Raw genomic sequence first — 19,235 nt, 5'->3', positions numbered from 1 at the left:
TCTCCCAAAGAGGACATAATAATTGGTGTAATGACTGGGAGTTTGTTTTATAGCTTCACAATATCTCAGACCGAGATATGGTTGTTAACAACCTCCCAAGCTGCTCATACACAAACAGGATGGCAGATATGTATGTTTATTTTGTATACAGATAATACAATATGCATTCCTGGCTTGCTGCTCATCTGGTTTCTCTTTAGTTCTACTTACCTGTAATTGGGGGGTGTTGCACATGTAATGCTATGATACAGTACTGGATCTCTCAAGAACACCCAAGGAACAACTAGAATTTACTTTGTGGTAGTTAAAACATAGGCAAGCTCTCAAAATAAATACATATTTTAAATCAGTATATTTTTATTTATGTTTTTATTTTAATTTATTTTAATTGGATTTACTCTAAGTTCTTGAATCTGATTTATTGGTGCCCCACTATAATGTCTTGCACTGTTGCAGTCACATTAAAGGAGGGAAGAGCAGCACTAATATCCATGTATGTACAGCAAGCATTATAGTAGAAAGAGAAAAAGCAGGGATCACATCATTTGACATCTCTTGCTTCGTTACATATGGAGGCCGAAAGGTGACGAGGCTGTGATCAATGGCCACCACAAGTATAAGCCATATTAACTAGACTTACTGTGCTGAACTGAATTGACAAAAATAAAAATTTATTTGACTGGTAAAACCACTCCTATATTTGCATTGTGTGTTTAGTTGTTAGCCAGTTCCAAAAAATGTCTGTATAAAGTTATTGTTGGATTCAATGGAGTATTAGCCAGTTGCCAGCATTCAGTAAATGTGTTTCCGGTCATTTTATTCTGGCCTGCTGTTACTGCACTGCTATCATCAATCATAAATTTATGAACCAGATCTTCTTCCTGGTAACTCCATGTTAACAATTGGTGTTCAGAACATCAGAAGTTTCAGTGTGTTTGTCGACAGACCTTCTCATTCAATGGAGTCTTTATTTTTATTATTTTCTACATTGTAGAATAAAATTGAAGACATCCAAACTATGAAGGAAACACATATGACAAAAGTGTGTTTTACATTATATATTCTTCAAAGCCACCTTGAGTTAGGCTATGTACACACGTGTAAGAATTGTCATTCAAAAAGATCTTTTAAAATTTCTTCCAACGACAAACAATAAATGAACGAGTGTTGTACATACAGCACCGTTCTGCTCTATGAAGAGGGGAGGGGGGGAACGACGGAGCAGCACCCTGCTGCGCGCTCTCCCCTTCACTTCAATAACGATCATTCGTTGTCCATCGTCCGTGGATCCACTAGGACGGTCGTTTGGACGACGAACGCTGTACACATGCCAAATTCTCGTCCGATATCAGCCCTGAGTCTGGCTCCATATCTGGCCCCTTAGTGATTTGGAATGGTTTTACAACATTCCTAACTGAGTTCCAGGGGGTGCTGAGCACTTGTTGTCTGCTTTGCCTTCATTCTGTGGTCCAACTCATCCCAAACTGTCATAAAAGCAATATGTATACAAAGCAAAACAGCAATAGGCGACTTGATGTGTGTGTTCGTATGTATATATGTATGAATATTTCCACTTTACTTGGTGCAGCAGCTCAATGCATTGTTGTACTGCTGAAGTTCAAACCGAACTTCAGAATAGGAAAGAATGGCGATATACTGTAAGTGACTTTGACTGTATCATGGTTGTTGGTGCTAGTCAGGCTGGTCTGAGTATTTCAGAAACTGCTGATCTGCCGGGATTTTCACACACAACCATGTAGGGTTGCATATAGGGTTCCATCTAGGGTTTACAGAGAATGGTCCAAAAACTGGAACATCTCAGTGAGCTTTAGTTCCCTGGATGAAAATGCTTTGGTGAGGTCAGAGGAAATGACAAGATGAATTTAGGCTGATAGTAAGGCAACAGTAACTCAAATAACCACTTATTACAACCATGGTATGAAGAAAAGCACAACCCATCAGGCCTTTAATCATTAATTGGGGTACAGCTAAAGGAACCACATTAGATGCCACTCCTGTCTCCAAAGGAACTCTGCAAAAGGACATGATTGGGGGAAAAAATTGCCTGGTCTGACAAGTCATAATTTTTCTTCAACATTTAGATAGCAGGGTTTAGAATTTAGCATAAAACATGAAATCGTGAATCCATCCTACCTGGCATCTGCAGTTCAGGCTGATGGTGTAGTGTACTAATATGAGTTCTTGCCATGCTTTGGGTCCCTTAATAATAATTCAACATAGTTAAATGCTCCATCCTACCTTAGTATTGTTGTTGACCATATCCATCCCTTTATGACGGCAGTGTAACTATCTTCTGATGGCTACTTCCAGCAGGATGATGTGACCTATCACTAAGCTCCGATCATCTTAACCTGGTTTCTTGAATATGACAATGAGTTCACTGTACTCAAATAGCCTTTACAGTCACTAGATCTCATTGGAATAGAGCGCTTTACAATGTGGTGAAACAAGTCGCATCATGGAAGTGCAGCTGATAAATCTGCAGGAACTTAATGGTGCTATCATGTCTATATGGGCCAAAACCCCTGAGGAATGTTTCCAGCACCTTGTTGAATCTATTCAACAAAGAATTCTGGCAGTCCTGAAGGTAAAAATAGGGGCAACCCAGTACTAGCAAGGTGTACCTAATAAAATGGGTGTACATGGATGGAGATGTACGCGTGGAAGTGTATGTGTAATATATTTATATATTCTCCACAATTTGTATTTCAGTTTTCCTTTCCAGTAAAAGTTTACTTTACCTAACTTTGCCATGTAAACAACAAGTTATAAGCCTTTGTTCCCCATGGTTACTGGGTTCTGCCCAGCTCTCAGATCTGTTATGTAGAAACTTTAGAACAATTCTTTTGTGAGCCTCTGACTATGTGTATTCTATCTTTCACAGTTGAGAACCTGCGGTGCCCGGAGCCTGTTAAGATTACAGCAAAGTGGTATCTGAGACATCACATTTGCTACAATGAGTTTTCTACCATTGACGTAAGTATTTTCAGTATATATTTTTTTAACACATACACAAATGTTTTCCCCAGCTTCTTTTAGCCAGGTGCCCAGCACTTTTCAGTAGGCACTCAGGAGTGATAAATGCCACACATTTTACTGCTAATCCAAAAACTAATCCAAACTTATTGCACTACATGGTTTGCACTATTACACACTAAACTTAGGACATTATTGATTTTGGGACTTGGTACATTATGATTTGAGGTCAAAATACATGGGCACTGGACAGTTGGGGCATAACACAGAAAAGAAAATGGGCTGTGCCAAGGGGGCAGACATTTGAAAGTTGGAACAAAGTATAGTGGGGTGGTAAAAAGCTGGTACATTTATAGGGGTTACTTGATGCATATGGCATAAACAACTGGGAACTGCCTCTTGCCACTCCACTTTTGAACTACCCTACCCTACTAACAATGTACTACCGCCCAACCATTTTTTAAAAGCATTTGCTATTTGCTGTTTTGAATCCTGGACTAGATCCATTCCAGGTTTACTGTATCACCCAGCTTCACTGATGAAAGTGTATTCTCTCCAGCCATGGATAGCTTTCATAAATCAGGGTCCATATCTCCATCACATACATTTTTATAGTACTTTTCAAGATATATAGAACCATTTACCTTGTTACTTTACTTTAATTACTTTAGTTAATTTCCTAGTGGCTTATTTTTTTTTTTTTAGCTTTTCACCAAACCTGACTCCTTAGGCTGGGTCTACACGGATGTTTTTAAAAAACATTTGTAAACATTCCTATTATGTTTATATGCATTTGTATGCACTTTTATCAGCGTTTTAAAGCTATGCTGCATTTTCCTGCGTTTTTAACGCATTTACGTTTCAAGTGCTTATAAAAGCGTTACCCCACGTTTTAAATGGTATAGATAACGCTCATAAACGTGCCTCAAGGAAGCGTCCTTGTGTAGATTAGCCAATTGGAATCCATGGGAATTTCAACCATGGGCTTTTAAAGTCTCTGGTTAAACACTGGGAAAAACGTCCCTGTAGAGTAAGCCTTACCCTGTGAATATCAGAATGGAGGCATTGCAGTGGTCATTGGTCATGAATGTGTCATTAGTATACTCTGCTAGATTTGTAATATTGGTAGAAATTTCCTGTAAAATTCTGTTAATGTTTTACCTAAGATATTTAAATTACTTAATAGATCTTTCTTTTCTTTTACAGGAAGTTCTCCAACATGATGATATACACAGAGATATGGAGGAAGGAATCCATAAAGAAAATACTGAGGTGATTGAGTGTGATAAAGGATCTCTCCCATTTACATTAAAAAATGTAAGTATAGTTATATAATACAGCCACAGCTTCAAAAAACATTCTAAGACAAACATGTTCTTTTTTTTTAAGATTGTGAGCAACAATTTACTAATTTGTGCCAATAGGGAATCTATTATGGTTTGGTAGATATTTAATGTTAAATTGTAACCACACATTTACATTTATAAAAGTTATTTGACTATTTATTTTTGTTTATTTTTTACATTTTTATTAATTTTTTTTCTTGCTTTGTCAATACAGCAAAAGTTGCAGAATAAAAATCAGGTATGTCTGTTTTCTGAAAATTATGTGCTTCTGTCCAGAAAGATTAAATAGTTTTGTTTTTTCTGTAATACCAGTACATTGAGAACTAATTTGTATCCCTAAATATTTTTTGTGAATTGGACAGTCCACAACTTTTTTTGGTGGTTTCTAGAATCTCTCATTGCCTTTTCAAACACTTTGCACCTAGTGTGTTTATTAGGTACATTTTTAACAAAACAAACCCTTTTTTAATGGCTGAGGAACATAATGTAAAATTATGTTTAATGAATGAATTGCTATTTTAAATGGATCACCTACATTGGACTATTACATTTGTGGAACTACATATGTACACTTTAGGCAGAAGGTTAGAAGGTTGTTGTGTTTATCTGCAGGCTAAAGGCTAAAAGTTTTCAGTGAAACCTTAAAGTAAACATGCGCTTATCTCATGCTTAGATGTACTTACATGAATTATTTAAGTTTGGAAGATTGCTGGAATTAAATTTGTCCTTCTTCTACTTGTTTGAATAGGACGATAAAATAACTGAACCTAAAAAGTAAATTTTGTGTGTTTGTAAAATGTGTTTCTTGCTTATGATTTTGTGTGTATGGAAGATTTGCAAATGAAAAAAACTTGCTGAGGAAAGTGTCTTTTTTGTCTTGTTTTACAGAACAGGAGCAATGCTTATCCTAGAAATTCAAACTCAAAGGTAAGGAAAACCTTTGCAGTGCTCAACCCAGAATAGAGAAAGAGAAAAGTGTCGGGTGGTGCACACAGATAAAAGGGGTTGGGGAAGTATTGTTTATCAGCTTGACTATATATATATATATATATATATATATATATATATATATATATCTCTAGGAAAAATATGCTTGCAAAAAAAAAACATATGACACATTGATCAATCATTTTTTTATAAGCTTCTCTAATTTTTGATTGTTTTCTCAGGTTTATGTGGCTCAAACACAGCAGGATGGGCCCTTTATTTTTGTGGTTTATCTAAATTCGGAGCCTAATTCTGCAGAATGGAGTTTAACAGGTATTTCCCTTGTAAAATGTGATTCTTTAATGGGGTTCAATAAATATAAATATGGTTCCCCTATAATTTACCTGTGTGTGTGTGTGTGTGTGTATTCGCAGTCAGTGGCTACAGTTTTTTGTATGTTTTACTTGCTGGTTGTCTTCTTGTATGCACACTAAATGAACTTTCCAATTACCTGACTGCCTGACATCTGTCTGTTTGGCTTTACTAAATATTTAAATCATTATTGTTAATTTGTGATTTTTGTTTTCTGAACAGTTCATACCTCAATGGAAGGACCTCATGGGTATATTTCTGCTTCAGAGTGGCCATTAATGATTGTAAGTTTAATTGCTGATCTATTATAGAAATGCAGAGAATATCTATGGCAAAATATTATACACAGTGTGGAAGAAAGTTGTTTAAACTGACCTTCTAAAGCAGCAGAATATTTTTATTCATTTTGTGTGATTGATAGGATTTTTCGACAAAATGGCAGATATGTGGACTACTACATCACAAGTTCTACTACATCACAGTTTCACATAGGGGGTTTAATAAGTTATTACAAGGCTTATTAGAGTGAGGCATTAATTGACAGTCCAGAACAAAGATGTCATGTTGCAGAGGTTTGCAACACAACAATTTAAATTTTAGTGGGATCTGTAGTCCAATTACAAAACGGTTCATCATTTTAAATAGAGTAATCGCTGTACTCACTACAATCCAATAGCCCATTATTTTTTTCCCATTGACAGCAGCTAAAAGAGTATTCTATAAAAAATTTTATCACGTATTATTATTGTGAGGTTCGAGTGAACCTTGCTTTTGAACACCTTTACAAAACTGTACATTATCCTGACTGATGACACTAATCCCAACTTTATTCTTTTCCCCTCCTCTAACTAAGTTGAGGTTTTCCTTACTTTATGAAGAAGGATATACTGGTCCACCAATGGCCCATAATGATTGTGATTGTTGCAGTTAGATAATTGTAATACATGCATTTTTTTTTTGCAGGTTGGCCCAGGTATTATGTTAAAAAGCATAGGTTAAAGTACCTTGGTGGTTCAGTTACAACCATTAATCATCAAGAAATCTTGCTTTACAAAAACTTTTTCTCCACTTTCAGCATACACACAATTGTTTGAAAGTTATGCCGGGCTTTGTAATTAAAAAGTTCAGGTATTCTATTTCTCAGAAGATGTACTTTTTTTTAGTTAAGAGGCATAAAGCGAGTAAAACTCCACTGAAATGCTTTTTTTCTTGTGGCATGACATAATTTAGAGGGTTCAAATATTAGGCTGTAGGCAAATGTTAGGCTGTAAAGGCTGTTCAACACCTGGCTAGAGCCAAAGTTGTTTTTTACACTTTGTAGATGACAGTTGGGAATCATTGAAACACCCAAAGGGACCATTCACATTATTGTGGTTTGGTAAAGCACATGTTGGTGAATTGCAGTAGTATTCTTCTAAACAGCACCTCAACACACAATTCCAATAGATCATAGTGCAATAATTCCAAATGAATGACCCAGCTTTAAAGGTTGCATTTTAACATACATTTTCTAAAACAGCACAATAAATCCTCCATATAAAGCTTTTTAATTTTTCCAGGATATATTTACAGAAATAAAGTTTTTTTTTTATATTAGAAAAGGTTTGATACATATTTATATATTTGTTTTTTTGTGTTTTTTTACAGTTATACATGGTGATGTGCATAATGTATATTGTTTTTGGACTCATGTGGTTGGCTTGGTGTGCCTGCTATTGGAAGGATTTGTTTAGGATACAGTTTTGGATTGCTGCTGTCATTTTCTTGGGAATGCTGGAAAAAGCAGTATTTTATGCTGAATATCAAAATATCAACAGCACAGGAGTGTCGTGTAAGTCCATTTGTGATTCAAGTATTGTACATACTTTAATAAGTGATACATAATTTTACAAATGTCTTTAAATTTCCATCTCTTCTCCATGCAGCACCTGGTCTGTTGATATTTGCAGAGTTGGTTTCTTCCATTAAACGAACCCTGGCTCGATTATTGGTCACTATTGTTAGCTTGGGATATGGTATAGTAAAGTAAGTTAATTTATTGTTGTTTCATCATATTAAATCTCAACAAAGAATATGAAACTTTGGTTCCACCTCAAGGGCAAATAAAGGCTAATAGGCCTATGGGCTAATGTTTTAGCCCCCCCTTCAGTGTCCCTACTTGGACATCATTATGATAAAATTTTCTAAGTAGTGTACACTTCCAAATATTTCAATATATTTTCTCTTCGGGACTTTTGTGTAAACAACAATCAAAGCACTGATTGCCACTGTGCAAAATCTGATTACTCTTTTAAAAATGTGGCACAATAAAAATGCCAATCAGATTTTCAAATGTGGTGTACAAAGATGTTTATATATGGGTCTTTAATCCCTTTATATCACTGGTTTCAGAAACATTCCTGTGTAGCAGAGCTTTTGATGGCGTTCCTGTTTCTTTTTGTCAAATTGCAGGCTTCACCTACCTATGTAGCTGCTGTGTTTCCTCCTGCTGACCCATAGTCACTGCTGGATTCAGTAGTAATATTGGGATTGTCAGTAGGAGCTACAGTGGCCTTCATACTCTTCACGTATATAGAAGTAAGATCAGAAAACCTGCAAGCATTTTTTTTTTTAGCAAAGCTGAAATTGTGTGGTTATAGTGACATTTATCTCCAGGTTATTTTGTCCATTTGTATTGTAACTCAAAGCCATGGTGTAGTTAGTGTAGCTATTACCCTTGCCTAAAGCAGTGGTTGCCAACCTTTTTGGACCGGCGGACCACTAAATTTACTTGCTCCGGACGAAACTTCCCCTTTAGTGACGTCATAATGCTAGAACCCACCCACTCTGGAGACACAACCTGCTCACTTCCCTGAGCCTACCCATCTGTACAGGAGACATGGTCTGCCGCTCTGACTGATGGGGTCCTTCTCCTGACCCCGCTCGGGAGGCGCACGGGCCAGAGCCGTGGACCACCACAATTTTCTTTTGGACCACCGGTTGGCGACTGCTGACATAAAGGACTTTTACCAAGCTAAAATGACCCTAGTTAGAAGCAACACCATAATGAATTCTAACTTCCTTTCTCTACTTCCTTGGTAAAAAATTGCAAAAAGGCATTGCAAGGGCCACAGTTATTTTGTTGCACATTATGATGCTGTTTGTTTGCTTTGTATAGTTAAAACCTTTTTTTGTTGGTCAGGCCTCGCCTAGGAGCAGTAATGCATCGTGTTGTTGGAATGGGTGTCCTCTATATGATATTTGCCTCAGTAGAAGGAGTGATGCGAGTCATTGGGGTAAGAAGAAAAAACTCTTTATATACTGATATTGATAATTTGATGTGTTATTAAGCTAATAATGTCTTTAATGTGCTGTACAATAGTGTATATTTTTAGTTTTGTCAAATGAGTTTGTTTTGAATTAAGCTTTTAAAGTGGGAGATTAAGTACAAAAAGTATAGACAATGGTATATGGTATCCTAATAGGAGCACCACCTGGGAAGGCAGTTGCAATTGACACTTTAGAGTCCCCAAAAAAGTGTCAGGAATTACTAATAATGAATAACTAACAACTAACTCTCCTAGTTCACAGTTCATTTTAAATAGCACAGACAAATAGCTGTTATCGAAATAAACACATTTTTCATGCTGAAGCCTGTCTAGTAGGTTTCCTTGAGAAGAACCAAAAAAGCTTTAGTATGGCACTATAAAACAGGAGTTTTATAGGAGGAGGAGGAGGACAGGAGGAGCTTTACTTTTACTTTACTTTTTTCCAGTAACAAAACTAATTTATTGCAACATTCAGTTTGTTCCAGGACAAACAATGTTGACACATAGAAGCAAATGAAGCAGAAGATGTGCCAGAGAAACATATAATTTTTTTATTCTATGGTGGTGCCAGGTTCCATGCCATAGTTACAGCATCCTATCTTTTCTAAATAGAATGAAGGGCAACTGTGACATATTTCCTGAACACCATTGGTTGCATTTGGCAATTATAAGACTTGGCTATAAATGTGGCAATTTTTCCACCACCTTCTTTTGACTGACAATACTACAGTGGTTGCCTGAAAACAAGCACTAAACAATGCTCTCTTTTATTCTACCACATTCATTTGATCAATAGAGCTAGGCTACAAACTAGCAGCTTCAGGAAAGTATTATAAAAAATAGAATTAAAAAATAAGAAAGCAATGACAACTTAGTCCAGGGGTGGGCAAACTTTTTTAGTCAGGGGCCGGGTCGATGGTAGAGTGGGCGGGGATATTCCATCATGACGCCCCTGAACGTGACGTTGTGATGGCAGAGCCTGCAATGGAAGAGTGGGTGGGCTGTGTCCCTGCACACAACCCACCCACTCTCCCATCGCAGGCTCGGATCCGGGGACGTGTTCCAGAGCTGCGGAACATCCAAAGAGCCGGAGAAACATCCCCCAAGCCGTAGTTTGCCCATGCCTGACTTAGTCAATAGTTATCTGACTTTTCTTCCAGATTCAGACGAGTCAATTTTAATCTCAGCATGTTGTGGTCCATTGGAACCAGTAATTTCAGTGTGCCCCTCGAAATGTTAGATTTTCACTAATTGTGAAACTGTAATTTATTACCTATGGGTATCTAATAATTTGATAGCTATATCCAATTAGTGAGCTGAAAAAAATCATAATTCATGGTAAGATATAGAGATCATGTACTAATAGGCTTGAATTTATTTTATTTCTTTTGCAGACAAAGGAATCTGAATTGGTTTTACTTGCTAATATCCTACTAGCTCTCCTGGACTCAGCATTATGCTGGTGGATATCCTTTTAATGGGTCCAAATGTTTTTATGTTTTTTTTCTAAAAAGGATGTAAATGCAGTTTATTATAGGAGTATTTTTTATTGAAAAGAAGCTTTACAATTCTTAATGTATTGTTGTAATAATGTAACTTGGGCAGTTTAATTGTTCCAAGAGTATTGACATGGATTGCAGTTGGCAATGCCGTTCTTTATTTTCTCCCAGAAAAAAGTTTACTTTTTTCTTAACTTGCAAGTAAATATACTTGTAAATCTTTAGTGGGGGACACTCTTTAAATCTCCTGCTCCTAAGTGGGCAGGAAGGTGGGGCGGTCAATTTAGGCATGTAGTGGGTGATATTCTAGTTTTGATCCAGAGCAGAAAACAGAAGTGCAGAACTTCTACATTAGAAAGTGATTTTTCCTAGATCTAGATGTCTAACCGCCCCAACCTCTGGCAGCCATACTGAGAGATCAGCCATCCTAATTTTTTTCCAGGTACAGGTTTTTGTTTAATAACTATAATTTATATATTTATATATAGTTTGGTCCTGTATTTTGTGGTGGTAACTTTATTTTCAGATTCTTAACTGTAGAACTCTGGTACTATTGTGGCAGGATTGCTGTTTGCTGATACATGTATTTCCTGTACATGCTTCTTGCTTTTAGTAAAATCACATGAATGCCTTTAGTGTTCTCCTTAGCTGCTCCATACATATTTGTAAGCTTGGCTCAAACAATGAAGACACTAAAGTTAAGAAAGAACACGGTGAAATATTCCCTATACAGACACTTTACAAATACATTAATTTTTGCCATATTAGGTAAGTTTAGACTTCGTTTTTCTCATTCAAGTATTTATCAAGAAAATGTTCTAATGTGTGTATGTTCTCTTTTTTTATTCATAGCTTCTGTAATATTTATGGCATGGACAACTAAAAAGTTCACACTAGCACAATGTCCATCTGTAAGTAAATAAATTAGCTTTTTTGATTTGTTTTTTTTTTGTTTTTAAGTTTTCCTCGTAACTATTGTGACAAATCAGATTGCGTTAATATTGTTGTTTGTTTTTTTTGTTTTTTTTTTTTTATTAAAGCTAAACTTCAACCTTACCTTCAGTCTTGCACAGTTGTACAGGTTCCTCTGCTGTTTCAAAATTGCTTACTCTGATTTCTCCGGATAATCTAAACTTCTCACAGTGCGCAAATAAAGCTGCAGAAGCTAGACAGACCCTCTTTTGCTTTTAAATGTCCTGCATCATCTAGCCCTTCTTCCACAGCCTGACTGTCCCTGGCACTTCCTGTTCATTTATTGGATTTCAACTCTTTCAGTTATAGAGGCTCAGCATCGCTGAGCTTTACCTGGTGGGCTTTACCTGGTGTGGCCTGCATGAAAATGTAGTCTGCCCAAATATGTCCCCCCTACTGCAGACTGACATTCACCCATGAAGGCATATTGATATTTGCCTAGTTTCTCCTAAAAGCCATCCCACTGGTTCAATTAAGGTATGGAGCTCTGGAAAGGAGAACTGAGGCAGGGTGCTGTTATGTATTATAAGGCTATGTATAGTAACCTGCCGCTTCTCATTATCTAACTGCATCACATGAAGACGTGGGAGACTTTTTCAGGCTGCACGTAATTTCTAAGAAAAAGCAACTGTCCTTACTTTTAACGTAGCCATAGATAGTAAGGTATTTCCCTAAAATGGCATGTAAGTAAAGGTGAAATCAGAGCTACACACAGATTAAAGTTTGCGGTTAACATATTGCTTAAGTCAACCCTGAGTTGTCTGTCTGTTTCTAAGGTGAGTTAAGTTGGTATGGAGTTAGTCTTATGGTTTAATATAAATTATATATATCACACTTTCCTATACGCACAAGAATCTGCATTAAATGCAAATTGAAAGTTTGCTTCTGCGCCTTTAAACCCTTTTTTTTTTTACTTTTATTTTTCCTATAGGACTGGATGGAGCTCTGGGTGGATGATGCTTTCTGGAGATTCCTGTTTTCTGTGGTCTTACTTGTTATAATGTTTTTATGGAGGCCATCTGCAAACAACCAAAGGTACATACATTTACATTTATAATATCCTACGGTAATAATATGGTTTAGCTTTTTCCAGACCTAAGTTAAATCTGTGCTACTCCTATTATTTTTGCTTTGCTATTTTTGGCAATATGAAACTCCTATTTTCACAGTAGTAGTTAGTTACATGTCAGCTGTTAGTGATAATGTCACAGCTTATTCTTGGTACTCCCTGTTCTGCTCGGCCCTTTTTATGGATCCCTATGTTATTAATTTATTTATTTACTTTGCATTGATTGACCATAAGGATTCATATTTGTTTTAGTGGCATCAGTATTGGAGTCTTATTGGTGTATTTATTTTTTGTTAAGTAAATTTGTTGTTTGTTTGTAAAGTGGTTTTATGTATTTCCAGGTATGCGTTTACCCCTCTTATAGACGATTCAGACGATGAAGTAGAAGAATTCCTTGTTACAGAACATTTAGGTAATATCTGCTCTGACAGTCTGGACTCTAATTGCCCCTTGGCTGAAATTGGTAAATGATTTTAAAATGTATCCATTTATAGCGAAAGGTATGAAGTTAAGGGGAACAAAGACAGAACCTAATGGGACAGCTAAGCCTGCATCTGCTAATACGGTAAGTGAAATGTTCTTTTTTTGTCCCCTAATATATTTGTTGGAAATATTTCCCTTCAGTTTCTGTTTACTCACAATCTCATCTTTTATATTTTTACTAAAAAAATGACCATTTTTAAAAAAATTGGAAATCTTAAAAATGTATATTTGGGGTTTTTAGGTAATATTTAGGTCCAAAATGTGTATTGTAAGTGCAAATATTCTCCTGCAGCAAAGGAGTTACTGCTGCATGTTGCCCTGCTTAATTAAAGTGCCCTTAGATGTGAGGGTTGCATTAGGCTTCTTCTTTTTTTTTTTCCTCCACCTGGTACTTCTGTACATTATGGCTACAATTACTTATTGTTCATATTGAGGGAGCCATAGTTACCACTAGGCATGATATCCTAATTTGGACTGTTGACCTCAATTTTACCTCTCATCTCTATTGCATAGGTAGGTGTTTGGTGTTAATTTAAAGTAGCAGAGAAAACTGATCAGATTAATATCAGTTCAGATCATGGGAAACTACAGGGCATTGAAATTTTAGCAAGGTAAACAGTTATTTTTCTGATGGATCTAGAGGTGTTTTGCAGGAGATGGTCCCTATTTTCCCAAACTCCCAACTGGCGAATGTGAGTGTAATGATAATAAACTGTGCAGGTTATACGTTCCAGTGGGTACCTAAAACCACTGGAAGAATGAAGTTTGCAAACTTAATGCTAGCAGGGTTTCATTTTCAGTGTATGAGCAGGAGGAGACAACTGCAAAACAGACATTTAATCACTTCTTAACTTTTGGAACTCAGAAATGATACCATGCCATCTTGGCTTTGGTTGTAATATCATCTAGAGCTGTGATTGGGCAGAATGGCACAGAAGGGCATGAGGTTTTTTCGAAATATAGAGCCTTTAGGGTCCTTATGGTCATAGCAGTCGTGCAAGCCAATTACTGACTTACCTGAACACGTTACCTGGATATAACTATTCACATAATGTCACAGACACCAGTCAGCATTACCTATAAAAAATACTTTATTTTACCTGCATACCTTTCTAGGTTCTACGACTAGATCTAGATGTGGCTAAGGTATAAAATAAGTCAAGTTTCTACCCTCCAGCTGGAATCTGGGCTTTGACAACCTAAGGGAAACTCTGTGATAACCAAGCCCAAGGCTAAATATTCATATGCAAGTACCATCTAAGAACTGAAGTGCTTACTGTTTGGTTTTTGGGTTTAAGATATCTTTTAAAAATCAGTCCCAAGGACAGTATTGCTCTGGTATTTGTGGTCAGCACATGAGGCCAAATTCCAGTATAGTATGTACAAGGAAAATTTCAGGCAATGCTCTCTGACAAATAAACAAAAATCCTTCCTAAGAAAGGCAATTTTTTTGCATGGCAGAACTTAGTATACTTATACAGCGTGTCTTAATCAGTGCACCAATCTGTAAACAGTTTTATTTGGTTGGTATGAAGCTAGTAGCCCATGTAGAATACCAAGTATAATAAAATTTGGTTTTAAATGGAGTACAGTGAAAACTTTGGTGGCCACATAGCATCATATACTGATCTGTAGCAGTCATTACCTTATACTAATACGGTCTGTAAGCTTTTGTATGTAATTTATTACCTGATTGTTGTATTAACAAGTTTGTCTATGTTATCAGGATGAAGACCTAAAGTGGGTGGAAGAAAATATCCCATCTTCATTTGCTGATGTGTAAGTATATTTTTCCTCCTTTCTGTATATTTAAACATGCATTTATTAATCAATATCATATTACTACACTAACAGGGAAGACCTGCACAGTGTGATTAAGGTGCTTGTCTAATGCAAATTCTTGCCACCACAATATGGCTACATTTTCAACCTCAGCAGCTTTATTTTTGTATTATTTTACATTTTTGAACATTTGATAATTTTTTTTTTTTTCTCGATCTCCTCAACATCATATGTAAAATAAGTACTTCCCCCAAACTGTTACTAATACAGCTGGCCATGAGCTTAGAATTCAGGAAAGCATAACCCATTGATTGTCCTTGACAACTGGATTAAATTGACTAAATGTTAACAACTGAAGCACCTTCTAACTTTCTTCCCAGAAGTCATACATTCCTTGTTCAAGCATTATTCAGATTCTGAATCTACTTCTTGGACAAGTAGACAAACTCCTGTAAATCCAGTTTTTTGCTCAGTAGCTCTATGTTTATGTTCTTGGTTAACTGAACATGGGTTGTTTCACACAGCTCAACCTTCAACAGTCTTGCTACTGTACTGTTCCTAGGATTTATTATTATCCAGTATTTATATAGCATCAACATATTACTCAGCGCTTTACAAAGTCCACAGTCATGTCACTAGCTGTCCCTCAAAGAGGCTCACATTCGATATCTTTGAGATGCTAAAGAACTCAAACCTGGCATCACTAATCATTCTGCAGTCATATTTTAAGTTATGCATCTTCACCTTCTCTTTGATCAAGCATAAAATAAACTTCTGACCAATGAGAAGGTGTCTCTTATAAAACCAAATCTTGGGATATCTTGTGTAGCAATCATATAAAATCTCGCTGGACATTTTGGTAAGGTTGCCTTTAAAACCTCAGCCCCTTACCCTACACCTACCTGTCCATGCTCTTCTTAGGTTTTTAATGTGACCCTCTGGAGTCAGTCTTGATCAGAATCCCTATCTCTTTTTTTTTTTTCTAAAAAGGGCATTTACCACTAAAATCCGTTTTATAGTATTTACCAGGGATTCTATTGTACATTTTGTGAACAGACCATGGGACTTTGAATTATGAAGAGATCAGTACATAACCAGGTTGCTGAAACAGTTATCCTTTAATACAGCGGTCGCCAACTGATGGCCTGCCAACCACTGGTGGTCTGCGAGAAAAATTTGTGGTCCGGGGCTCTTGCCGGTGCATCCCCCAGCGGGTCGGGAGAAGGACCTGGGGGGGGTGGGGCACTGGCCAGAGCTGCAGACCATATTCCCCTGTACAGATCGCAGGCTCAGGGCGGGTGGGTTCTGGCATCATGACGTCACTATGGGGGAGGTTTCTTCTACTTTGAGTGACACACGGCTCCCCACGCATGCGCGGTCCGGAGCCCGCCTGTAAGTTTAGTGCTTCGTAGCTCTGAAAAGGTTGGTGACCACTGCTTTAATAGTCCAAAATCTCCAAATGGGTGATAAGGGTGTTGTCAAAAATAAATACAGAAATCCTTGCTAAGCTGGTTGTCATGTATAACTGTGTTTTCTTAACTTTTAGGGCGCTTCCAGTGTTATTGGACTCTGATGAGGTAAGGGAGGCATGCACATAATTATTACGTGTTATAGATAGGGATATAGAAGAGTATTTGCTAATGGTTTTATCTTTAATGCAGGAGATCATGATGACTAAATATGAAATGTCGAAGATGGAGTGATGTCAACAGAGACTGCTCCGTGTTAATGAACTGTGAACCACTTCAGCAGGAGGCCAGGATTAGTACTGGCTACTTCAGTGTTGAAGATCTGATAATAATTCAGTATATGGCGTGTTTGTACTATCCAATTATAAACGGATCTTCCTTCTTTTTACCTCTGACGGAAAACATGTCATTCAAGTTCCATGCAAATATTCTTTGAATGTATTATTTACCATTTAGGTAATAATGTTGTTGAATCAAGTTTAAGTTCTAGTTTATAAGACTTAATTTAACATTTCACAACCTTGAAACATACTATGCTTGGCCAGTTGACCATAATATGATTTTTTCTTTTTTTTTACCAACCGTTGTTTCAAAATCTTACTAGTTCTTGTCATTCACCATTAGAGAACAGTGTATGAATATTTCCCTGAACAAGTATTGCATTGTAACAGAAGCTAATTCTAGTTACAGTCAATATAGCTCACATAATCACATTGAAACAACTAATGTTGTGTCATCCGTTCCAGTACAATTTTGTGAATGGTACAGATTTTTATTACAAAGCAAGCACATTTTGGCAATTGCCAGATTTTTTGTGAAAAAGTACTTATTGTGCAAGTTTTTTTTCCAATATGCATACATTTTGGTGAGTTTTTCAGAAGATCGTTTCAAGCACTTGTAACAAATAGAACAGCCGGCACTCTTCCCTAACACATTGCTTATGCAGTATCAGGCATTAAAATTGGTTGTGTTGATTATTACAAAAGCAATAATTATTCAGGACGATGTCCTAATATTATATTTATTTAGTGATGCAATGCATGCTTTTTTTTTTTTTTTTAAATGTGAATAAATATCTTCTAAAGAGGTTAGTTTAATAAATGCCTGTAATGGATGTCTTTATTGATTTGAAGATGTAATGGTCACTTATCTTTGTGCTGCTACATTAAAATGGCTAACAGACAGCTGGTATTGTTGAAGCCAGCACACTCAAATGATAATGACCTACACTTTATCAATGACTATGGTTGGCTAAGCAACTATTTATCAGACTCAAAATAAAAAACCTCATCATTGGATAAAGAGACAATACTATTATTATTTCCTATCTCTGCCATTGCCAAGTGACAGTGAGGGAGGCTAGGCTGCATTACTCTAAAGCTACGTACACACGTCAGATTTTTATCGCCCGATAATCGGCATCGGCCAATTATCGGGCGAAAATCTGGCATGTGTACAGTTGGTGTCGTCCATCGTCCGGACGACCGACCTGCCGGATCCACGGACGATGGACGACAGCCGATCCTAATGAAAGGGAAGGGGAGAGCGCGCAGCAGGGTGCCGCTCCGTCACTCTCCCCCTGCCCTCTCCATAGAGCATGAACGGTGCTGTATGTACAGCACCGTTCATGCATCGTGCAGCCCCTTGTCGTTGGAAAGGATCGTGAAAAATCCTTTCCAACGACAAAAATTGGAAGTGTGTACGCAGCTTTAGCCTTGTAATGTGTTAATATGCCTTTGCTGCATTTCCCTACTAACATTTTTTAAATATAAATTACAGATTGTTATTCACATAGTATATTGCATTAAAGTATATTATTATATAACGTTGGGCCTCAATAACACAACCTGTAAAAGTCATGCAGGCTGCTACTTATAACATACTGTGCTATAGCACACATATATGAATGTCTTGATTATGTTGTATGGCAGTTGGCATGGGTGATCCAGTTATATGGTTTTCTTTCAGTAGCTGGCTACATTGTAACTCTAGAAACCGCTATTGTTCATCTTATTACCGATCTTTGCTCCACTTTTTAAGCTGGTCAATTCCTAGCTTCCCTGTGTAAATCTTTGCGTGTGTATATGTATGTATGTAATTTTTTATATCCATCCAAATTTTATATTTTATTTAATGATGGTGGTGGGAACAAAACAGGTGGGTACAGGACAATAAAAACCTGACACAGGCTCCAACCTTTCACCGCCCTGCTAAAGGTGTGAAAGAGATTATGCTTCCTACTGGTTTTGTGACATAACTGGAAGTATAAATCTCCCTAGCTTAGTCCTTTAATTTAGCAGTTCCACAAAAAAAGATGTTCATTATTTTATATCTCAGTGGAAATTTTCACAGCTTTGTCAGTGATTCTTATTTCTGTGATAATTGCTAATAACTTTCATAGTTTTGAGTTCACATTTAACATTAGGTAATTGGGACATCCAAAACATCTGGCTACAAATTAGTTTATAGAATTGTTCATTGTATTATTTATTTCCTGAGGAACAACACTTCAATACAAAAACTGTTGAATTCCATGTCACTCAGTTTACTAAACTTTGTTAAAATGTATGCAAAATAATAATTATTGTTAAAAAAAATTAAGTATTTTATGTTATATTATTGCATCAAAATATGAAACCGACCATTCTCTATTTTTAACTGCACTATGTTCTCAAAAGAAATACAAATGTTTTATGTTTTATTTTGTTTATTTAAAACTAATGTAAAATCTTTTTTTTATACTGTTAATGCTGACAGAAGTGTTGAATGGAGTGGTATGATCTTCTAGACAATTGCTTTATTTTTTTTTCTAATGTGCATAAGCATAAGTATGGCATGTTAATTTTGAAGGAATTTCTTTACTTGAAATAAGTCTGTGTTACTGTGCCTTAAACTTATTCCAACTTTGAATAAAAAAAGCTGTTTCTAGATATGTGTTTTGTGTGTGTTTGTAAAGCTAACTTTCAGCTTAAAAATGGCCAAGCAAAAGAAGTAAAAGAAAAACAAACTTG

At 36.5% G+C, this 19,235-nt stretch overlaps 1 protein-coding gene across 1 annotated transcript; it reads left to right on the top strand.

Moving 5' to 3' along the window:
* Window positions 1-1,645: 1,645 nt before the first annotated feature.
* On the top strand, window positions 1,646-19,152 carry TMEM87B (transmembrane protein 87B). Its single transcript, XM_072410262.1, has 19 exons — window positions 1,646-1,658; window positions 2,906-2,997; window positions 4,204-4,314; window positions 4,558-4,581; window positions 5,232-5,270; window positions 5,513-5,603; window positions 5,865-5,926; window positions 7,290-7,473; window positions 7,568-7,667; window positions 8,824-8,917; window positions 10,345-10,420; window positions 11,113-11,217; window positions 11,302-11,360; window positions 12,353-12,456; window positions 12,832-12,902; window positions 12,985-13,055; window positions 14,700-14,752; window positions 16,302-16,332; window positions 16,417-19,152. Exons 1-19 carry the CDS (start codon window positions 1,646-1,648, stop codon window positions 16,456-16,458), a joined length of 1,422 nt encoding a protein of 473 aa, XP_072266363.1. The 3' UTR covers window positions 16,459-19,152.
* Window positions 19,153-19,235: the final 83 nt, after the last annotated feature.

Source organism: Pyxicephalus adspersus, chromosome 4, assembly GCF_032062135.1.
Source record: "Pyxicephalus adspersus chromosome 4, UCB_Pads_2.0, whole genome shotgun sequence".
Classification (NCBI taxonomy): Eukaryota; Metazoa; Chordata; class Amphibia; order Anura; family Pyxicephalidae; genus Pyxicephalus; species Pyxicephalus adspersus.
The sequence above is the reverse complement of the archived record's forward strand: the minus strand, read 5'-3'. Positions and strand labels throughout refer to the sequence as shown.